General features: G+C 42.5%; 1 protein-coding gene across 1 annotated transcript in view; it reads left to right on the top strand.

The window, feature by feature from the left end:
* The window catches only part of LOC306792356 (leucine-rich repeat transmembrane neuronal protein 4), a gene marked incomplete at both ends in the record, with an annotated part of 106,780 nt that extends 98,199 nt beyond the window's left edge, over positions 1–8,581 (top strand). Inside the window, one exon of the mRNA XM_079289427.1 lies at positions 8,234–8,581. Coding sequence (XP_079145553.1) covers positions 8,234–8,581 — 348 coding nt within the window. The remainder of the gene's footprint in view (positions 1–8,233) is intronic.
* Positions 8,582–10,137: the final 1,556 nt, after the last annotated feature.

Raw genomic sequence — 10,137 nt, forward strand, 5'->3', positions numbered from 1 at the left:
TTGCAAAAAACTCAACTCAGCTCCTCAGGTATAAAAAACACGTCCGTCGTCTGAGAGCCTTTACACGAGAGAGCAAAAGTCTTTTAAATCAAACGTCCCACATATTCGTTCGCGACTCCTCACCTTCCGTCTATCTCCAAATCTCTCCCTGAGCCGCTAACACATTCAATCCCCAGTTATGGCTTAATTCCTTCTATGACAATCCTTCAGTATATAAGCTACACTTCTGCAACTTGGCAGAAGCTTCATTTCTTTTAGCTCCTAATCTTACAACACTTTATGTTTATCTTAATTATGCATTCCCAAAACCCTTATGTTTATGACTAATTATGAATTCTTAATTATGAATTATTAAACACTTTTATTATATCTACTAACTACAGTTTTTTGCTCAAATTTCTTACAACATCTAGGAAGCTGTGGCTCAGGTGGAGCTGGCCGTCCTGTTTGCGAGTATGTGTGAATATGAATTATATATATATATTTATTTATTAGGGGTGTAACAATACGCATATTCGAGGCTCACGGTTCGGTACGCATGACGAACCAAATACGTTTGAAACTCTGCTGTCCGGAGTCTGCATTTGGGTCCTTGAACACACCACATCATGTACCGGTACCTTCATGGCTGAATGGCTGAATAACAACGAATGGCTGAGATAAAGCAGACTATGAAAACACACATATTACTCGCATGCTGTGGGGTGGGGAGGGGGTAGAGTTAGGACAATGTTTAGAATGTTTTTCTCCGTGACAAATGCTTTCTTTTCTTTTCTTTCAATATTGATCAAAGGACGAGGGCAGTGGCGGCTGGTCAATAGAGGGCCATGGGGCATGGCCCCACCATGAGCCACACAAAAAAAAAAAAAATGATAATAATCATAAATTATACAAATTGTCAATATTTGTGTTTTTGAACTATGGAATGTACCCAGTAATGTGTGTAAAATATGATATCTGCACAAACTATGCTTTTCCTGCTCGTCCTCTCTGTCTGTGTGCTCTCTGCTCGTGCTCTCTGTCTGTGTGCTCGACACTCTGAGAACGCGCAGCTTGGGGGGCCTGATCGTTTTGGCCCAAAAGAGGCGGGTCTATGAAGCAGTTTAGCCAATTGCTGATTCAAGATATAAATGAGTGACATACAATTTAGCCAATCAGCGCCCTCAAATAGATTCAGCTTGGGGCCAGAACGATCAGGCCCCCCTCGCTGCGCGTTCTCGTCAGGAGAAGTCTCTACAGGCGCCCGCGCCAGCGCGAGCACTCCTACAAGACCCGTTTGAGAGGAGAACTTTGGCGGAGATTCTGCAGCCAAAGAGCTGATATCAGATCAGCCTGACCTCACAATCAGACAGCAGACTACATACGAAGCTTCACTAGCTGTACACCAGGCAGGTTTGGCTAGCTGGATGACGTCATGCTAATCATTTATTTAGCTTTTTAAAACAACGGGGACGGATCCAGCACGGACAGTTACGGGAGTGAGGGATGAGGAGGTAAGGAAACATGAGAACACCAGGACACACATGAGAACTCTGTCAAGCTATATATTAGACAAAGTGAACATCTTTTCTTCTACATAGCTGTCCTCAGTCTCATCTGCTTAACTTGGTCATGGAGGCATCAACATGTAATAGAGATGTTAAATTAACAGTGAAAACTCATCATAGCTTAATTTAACATCAGTATTCATAATTACACTTCATGTTTACTTCTCCTGATCTTTACCTCCTATAACAAGGTCCATAGGGGCATCTCAATAAATGAACATGTTATGTTATATAAGTGTTATTTACTGATTGTTTTCGTGTTGGAATACATGTTAAATATTTAACTGCCAAGTAATAATGCGTGTTTGATACTTACATTTTTTTTGCATTAAATCATACTGGGATGTTTGCTGAAATTGATAAGATGGCCCTACCTAGAACATTTTCCACCAGCCGCCACTGGACGAGGGTATCAACATACCTCATGTTGCACTTCAACGTAACAGAATTGAGTATTCTTGAATATTTTATTTTTATTTATTTATTTAATTTTGTTTCAAATTGGACATCTTCAATATTTTTATGTAAGACTATAGCCCAAAGTTCTTTGCTTTAAGTGTTCTCGAAGTTCTTTCATTTATAAATGGAAAGCAAAGTTATATTTGTCTCCTCCCCTTTTCTTTGCTTATCCGAAAAAGGATCCGAACAGTGACTCAAAAACCGTGATCCGAACCGAACCGTGAGTTTTGTGATCCGTTGCACCGCAACTCTGAGGGAAGACTGCCCAACTGCTTGGGCCTTCTTCTGTGAGCCAGTGTGTAGCATTTAGGTTGATCTATTGGCAGAAATAGAATATTAATAAGTATCTTTTCTTTCGTGTTTAATTCTTCTGTGATTCTTCACGGAATCCGCAATTTTGCATCGCAATGTTTTTACAGCAGCCCAGAATGGACACGCCAAACACTGGCTTTAGATAGGGCCATTAGGGTGTTATTTTCATTGGCCATCGTAGTTCTCGTACACGCTTTGCGTACATGAGAGGCTCCAATTAGTTGCAATCCGCCACCAAATCCTGCACACTGACCTTTTTAAACTGAAATACATAATTAAAAATGGGCGCTACCTGCTGCATAGTGATGTGACCATATGCTACCCGTTCCCACTGCACTATACTCTGTACTCCACCTTGCACAGCTCTTCCCCGTGACCAACACAGATAGGGGACTTTTAGTGATGTCGGATATTGCAAAGTAAAGACACCATATAAAGCAATCATTCGCTAAAGATATAACAACCCGGTTGAAGATGAACCAATTTGTCAAGCATCAGTGAATGCTATGTCAGACCTACTTTTTTTCCCACACAGTGGCAACAGAGACAGGAGCCCATTCAAAGCTGAATATGTAAATGATGTGCTCAGTGCTAAACAAGCCTGAAAGCCACAGATTTAGTGAGGGAGCCAGCCTGCGTCATTGGGTCTTTATGCTCGGATGGAAGGAGCGTCTAGACCTTGTGACTGCCAGGAGGTTCCTGCCGGAGCGTCTCAAGTTGCACTCACTGGGGCTCACCGGTACAAAAATAGAGGAATATAAAGTGTCCGAACAAAGACACGCCCGTGTGCTGATCGTTGAAGTGCTCGATTCAGTTCTGATTCGCAGTTATAGGCTGCAAGGATGCTGAAAAACGATTATGAGCTATTACACCACCCTGCTCTCCTCGAATTTATGCAGAAACCACCCTCTGAATGCGATTAAGCATAAAGCCAACATGTTTTCCAGTTTACTTTTGGAAGCAGAGACCAGAAATCAAATTATTGATAGATGATGTATTACAATTTAGAAAGACCTTTTTTTCATGTGGTAGGCACTTAACATTTATCTGGCAGGAAGAGGATGTCATTGGTGGATAAAGGGTCAGAAGAGCCAAGATTCATATCTCAGTAATGGACGGATTGGCCCTGTGATGTTTTCACTTTGTGAAAAAAAACATCAAAAACTTCTCAACAGTGTATACCTTTTAGATAAGCCCCCAACATCATCCATTCCCACCCACACCATGTATTTTTTTATTGAACATTTGGAAAAGAAATTGAATTGTCTGTGCTGTATATTTGTTTGTGTGACCAGATGTTATCCGTTCCCATATTTGGCAGTCGCCACAGTAAACAGACTATCCAGTGTGAGGAATTAATAATTTCCTAATGCTGAGAGGCACAAAGAGAGGCCGATGACATCCCTAATGAGCTAGCGTTTCCTCATAACGAAACGGATGGCTGGTGAATATCACCTTTTTTTTCTCGGAAACTTGGAAACAGTGAGGGTTTTGCATCACTGACTTCGTCTGACAAGCCAAGTCAGGTTTGTCTGATATCGACGTTGCATGTTCTTTTTAGAGCTGCACTGAATGTTGAAGCGTGGAGGCGGAATGTCAAACTGGTGCATACAACTCTTACAGCATCTTTAGTGTTTTTTTCTCTGTTTCTGTCACGCTCAGCCCCTTCTCCCTTCCGCAGGCGTCCACGTACAAATACGCAACAAATCACTGTCTGCACGATGGGCCAGATTTGTGCACCGACAATGTGATAGAGTCCACTGAAACGGTCAGGACTTAATATGGGTTAATTAATCCGTTGGACCTGTGAGCAGAGCTGAGGTGGTGGTGGTGGCGTCAGGGTTGGTGATGGGTTTAAACTGAAAGGGGAATGAGGGGAGTAATCCACTGCGTGCCTGTAATGTAACTGCATGTAGTCAGCCGTGTTTAATGGGAGTCCATTTGAGGGGGAACGAGGTATGAACGGCGGTGGCTCTGGAGGTGCGTAGTTGGAGCTGAAAGAAAAGGCTGGGTTGGAGGATTTAAAGCTGGAAATTGAACTCCAGTTTCATACATTATCTCCAGACCAGACGAGCAGGCTCTCAGCAGCTGTTTTATCGTAGAATACACCACGACAACTTTGCTGAATTGTAATGCAGCACTGCATCATTGAAGCGTGTGGCAGTAAAAGCTTGAGGCAACAAATAACACTTTTTTTTCTTCTTTTTTTTCATCTAAAACAGAACTGGTGTTAATGTGTTCAGAGTGGCTTTATCTCAGCCCCGCGAGTCAGGGTAATTCCTGAACCGCCGAGCTGCGTTAGCCCAGACTGTTTCCATTTGACTTTGAAATCTGTGCTCTCTTAGACACACACACACACACTATTCCCCCTTCTCAGCCAGAATATATCTGCATTTCATTGACACAGTCGTACCTCTTTTCACAAATCCTGGCATGAATTCTCTCAAGTTCCCTGAAATATTATTCCTCTACTCCGAATGCCATTATATGATAAGTATAATAAATGTACAAGGATATTGGCGACATGTTTTCTGGGTCGCACGTAGCAGTGATTCTCTTTTTTTCTCAGTCCACTTGGTTGACTTTGCTTTGTTCCTCTGCGACATAATTTGTAGTTCCTTCGGGATGAGTTCACCAAATAAAAAATTATATTTTCTTACCTTTGGTAGCTACATGGCAGCTAGTTTTGACTTACATCGTTTCAAGGTTGAGATCAGTGCATCTAGAATAACTATTCTTCAATGAAAACGGTTCAAACCAATGTGTGTCAGTTAACCAGGTAAACCAGAGGATATGTTGCTTGAGAGCTCTTCGAATGTAATTTTTCAATGATTTGGAAAAGTACTAGTGAAATTCAGTGACAGTCCTAGACTGTATAAGTGGACGTGGTCACCGTCACTTCACCCATCGTTTTGTGGAATAATGATTTGAAGCCTGGATTTTGGCATTTTTGCCTGTTGCCATCTTGTTTTTTGGCCGTCACCATCTTGATTTTGGCAAGCCAGAAATGACAGGAAAAGGGTCAGGAAAACCAAACTCTGAAAGAGACATTTTAGACCAGGGGTGTCAAACTCATTTCCACTCTGGGCCACATCAGCATCACGGTCTCCCTCAAAGGGCCGGTTGTAACTGTAAGACTGTATAACTAACTTCTCCTAAAATATTGTTAAATAACTCTCTCTGCATTTGATTATTGTTTATTCAAGTGTACAAATATTGTACATGAAGTTATATAAAAATGATATTTAAACACATTTCTGTTATTATAACATAAATCATTTTAATTGAGGGTTAAGAAACCCACATTACTCTGTCAAAGATCAAACTATTAAAGAAAATAACAAAGACAAATATCAAACACAAGTTATGACATAAACTTTGTTCAAAGCTGTTTGTGTCACCTCTCTGCATCACTAATGTTCCTCCCTGTCGTCGTCCTGTGCATGCAGCTACATCCAAGAGCTGCTCACTGAGAGTCAGGTCTGATAAACATGGATAGATGATGTATCCGTGTTGTCTGTGCTTTCATCAACAGTTCATTACAAACACAAGTACCTGCTCGTCTCTTAGCTGCTGTGTTGTTAGATTGCTGCTAGTTCATGAACTCGGTCTGCGATGGTGTTTCTTCACAAACTGACATTTGTAAAAGTCTGTATCTGGTCGGAGCTCTGCTCACATACCTTCAGCATGCACTGGGCTGTAGCTGTGTAAATATATTCTGCTGTGATTGCAGTCTGCCTTTTAATTCTTGGACAGTTTGATGTTTTTCTTGGAGGCTAAATTTAGCTCCGTGTTTGGTGTCAAAATGCCGACGTGAATTGTATCCTTCATCACCGACACGCCTCATAACACAGAAGACAGACACGTTGTTCTCCTTGAAGCACAAACATGTATTCGCTTTCCCATCTTTCATTACATTTTCTTCCCTTTGCATCAATTTTTCTCTTCGTGGACATTTTGGGATTATTTGTCGATCTTTTTCAATTGTTGGAAAACCTCTTTTCGGGCTGTTGCCTCTCCTGTCCACCTGTTGTGATAGTTTTAATGTCGGTACACAGACAACATGCTATCTCATAATTTCAACTTTCTATCTCATAATTTCGACCATGGGGATACTTTTATTTTCAAGTCTAACTTTTAATTATTTTTCCAAAAAAAAAAAAAAAAATATTATTTTTATTTTTTTGCTGGCGGATTCGCGGGCCACATAAAATGACGTGGCGGGCCTTGAGTTTGACACGTGTTTTAGGCGATCAAAACGCTGCAATTTAACTGGTAGCGACCTGTCAATCACAAGGTGGACACGCCCATAAGCATGCCCTGCTTTATGGTCTATTTGACTCTAAATGGACCATAATTTACTAAATGAACATCATGCTGTATTGAAGAAGACTTGAAACTAGAGATTAAGACCATAAACTCATGTTTACTGAGGGAATAACTCAAGAGAGAAGTAGAGTCATTTTTGCCTTTTTGTAAATAGGGCGACCTGATTGATCGGTAATCTCACTTGTGAATATATAGATAAATAGTATTTCATAAAAAAAAATGTCTCAAGATCCAGTTACCATCAATGGTTAAGGTTTAAAATGAAACCTCAAAGATGTGCAAGCGAGACGGTGCAGTTGTGGCACTTGCTCTGCCTCCAACGCCTCCTCAAGTGTCAGGAGTTATATTATTCATGTCTTCCTTGTTGGTGTCAAATCTGCAGCTCCCACTGTTGTCGTGCGTTTCTTGTCGCCTGCGTGTACAGACCTGATGATCTGTCGCTCTGCCAGGCTGCAGCGTTTAATCCAGGTCAGCTGCCATTTTACCCTGCTGTTATCACAGCCTGTTAGAAATCTTAATTGGCCTCATTTTTTTTTTTTCACGTGAATAAGTTTGCGATTTAGTTGGGCAGACAGAGTGTCACAAGAGTATCATCTGTTTTGTTTGGCATGGTGTTAAGGTTTGGGGGACGGAACACGCGACCAGACACATGTGTGTGACACAGATGTGACAAGTGCTCCTGGCAGAGACACAAGTGACCTGGCACCGGCTTATTCGCTCCAGCTCTTGTACAAACAGTTCAACCCAAAAGAGGTCGTGGTCGTAATGCAGCGCGGTCTGTGTGTCATTCATACATATGTCTTAGCGTGCAAGTGTAGGAGTGAAATGCTTCGCAATTCTGTTTAAAAAAAAAAATGATGCTTTGCAGCCCACATTTTTTGAGGGACTTTGAAGCAAATGGGTTTTCGGCAAGCTGCAGGCTCAGGTGGTCACCATGTGAGGATGATTACAGAGGGCCAGCAGTTAACTGCCAAACTAACTGTGCTGTAGGCTTGGAGTCACACAGGCACAATGAAATGTTGTGTGACAAATGAACTGCATTGAGAAAAAAAAAAAGAAACATCATTTGAAAGTATGCAATATTTTTTTGAAAAGAAAAACAGCTCTGGCTGTTGTCGCTGCAGCACAACCAGGGCTAGCTGTTTTTTCAATCATAAAATGAAAATGTTAGTTTACCATAATCACAAAACTACAGAACTTTTCTTTTGGGGGGGGGGGACTGTTTCTCATATATTTTTTAAATATGATAGGACATTGTTTCTGGTGTTGCAATTCACCTTTTCATTATTACAAATGTGAATGTTTTTTAAAATGTTAAAAATTAAGTGAATATTATGTAAAAAAAACAAAATATATGCAGAAATTGGAATAAAATCTGATTACATAAACTCTCTACACAACAAAAGTATTATTTGGTTTTACTGTGAATATCACTTTTTTGGCTAACATTTTGTTTTCTCCCCTGTCCCCTTTTGTTTCCTTGTCTCCTTCACTCTTGTACAATCCTACCCATGTGCCCACTAACCCGATGTCATCCTTTCCATCGCATCCTCCCTCTGTCTCTGCTCTCTGTCTGTCTAAAACAGGTGCCCCACCAGTTGGGTGCATTGACCTTCTACCGCTACGAGCAGCCTATTGTGGACTACTGCCAGGCCCATCAACCCCTGCGGCTCAACATGGGCTATGAGGGACCCCCACAGGGCCTGGAGGGCCTGGGGCCGTGTGATAGAGGCCCCATACAGACTGCGCTGCCGGCCTTGCCCTCCGCTGCCAGCATAGGTGCCCCCGTACCAGGGCCTCACTCTCCTCCGCCGCCCCTCAGACCACCGACGGAAGGTCCCAGCGGCGGTCCTTTCCCCAGCGGCGGTCCTTTCCCCAGCGGCGGTCCTTTCCTCCCTGCCGAGCGCACCGGCACGCTCAAATTCGGACGCTAGCAGGCCGAGCTCGGTTGCTGGAAGTGGGCCAAGGGCCTCTGAATCGACGTGACTTTGTAACGAAGGGGCAGGCGAGCTGGTTATTCAGTGGGGCCTTGTTTTCAGAACAAGAGTATGTGAACTAGAGGACAAAACATTTTTATAATTCTGCCTGGAGGGATTTGGCATCTGAAACACAGTCTCACTAATATACAGTAGAGGGTGAGACATCCTTGCAGATGATTTTTATTTCTTTTTCCAAAGCACCTCATATAAAACTACTGAATCATGGGAGGTAATACAGCATTATGACAGAAAGAAAATGCATTACCTTGTTTCCACATCCAGTCTTTGCCATATCCCATCACGGGGCACCTGTTCACAGCAGTCCACGTGCACTGAGACAGGAGTGAAAGGGGAAGTGCAATAAACACGAGGTCTCGATCATGTGAAGGCAGTAAAGTAAAACAGAGAGGTGGAGCTGGACATCATGGGAAGGGGCTTCTTACTGTGATTATAATTAAAATATCGAGTCAGTGTTTCATAAAGATGACACGTTCTCCCGAGACAATTTCATAGAATTTCTCGATCCTTTGTCTTACTTTCTTTTGCTCCGTTAGATGTGGGACTTCATGCTGAAATACATTAATGTGCATGTCAAACCAAAGAGTTTACTTCTATGTTTTTTTCATTTTTTATTTTTATTTTAATGCACATTAGCTACTTTAGCTGGGGGCATTCTTAAAATGCCAGTTGATCGACTACAATAGCTTCTGCCAACTCACATTCACATTTACAACCAAACCCCCCCCCCCGTTGGTTTCAGACGGACTGGGCTCGTCTCAACAGATCAGCAGAGTAACAGTACGATAAATACGAGTGAGCTAATGGAACTCAAATTTTAAATATACATTTATCATGATGATTGCCTGGTCCTCCCAACATCAATTTGAACTGGTGACACTACAAAACAGCAACATACCCGCAAACACTTTAGAGGAGATGTCATGGGCGTGCTCCATAAAACATGCAGGGGGGGGGGGTCCCTTCTCGCAGCAGAATGGCAGGTCTTTGTATATGATTACATCCCAGCTGATTGACTTCATTATGCTTTAAAGAGGTCATCGTGGATAATTCATGGTGGCAAAATAAGTACATGTGAATGCAAAGTATTGTACATATTCTTACAAAAAAGGTCCACTTTACTGACGGTCGAACCACTCTCACTGCCCCAAGCGGTCATTTGAAACATCGGCGAGTCAATGTCTGACTTTTATCACACTGGACAATTCGGAGAGCACCATCTTGCTTGGGTTGGCAAGGCTCTGGCCATGTGCTCCCGCCCCCCCCCCCCCTCCACCCTCCACAGCAGAGAACAACAGTGCCTAGTGGGGGCATGTTGTACCGGCACGTTGACTTCTCTTTAACCTGCGTATGAACCCATGGACTGCACTGGGAATATTGCCTGACATCATCATTTTATTTCTTTTCAGAAAGCGTGCCTGCAGTGCTGGACTTTATTGCACTTGGTAACCCGTCGCCAACCGTGTCGAGCACTGCTACCCATTGACTTGTGG

The sequence above is a fragment of the Melanostigma gelatinosum genome (assembly GCF_949748355.1).
Source record: "Melanostigma gelatinosum genome assembly, chromosome: 18".
NCBI lineage: Eukaryota > Metazoa > Chordata > Actinopteri > Perciformes > Zoarcidae > Melanostigma > Melanostigma gelatinosum.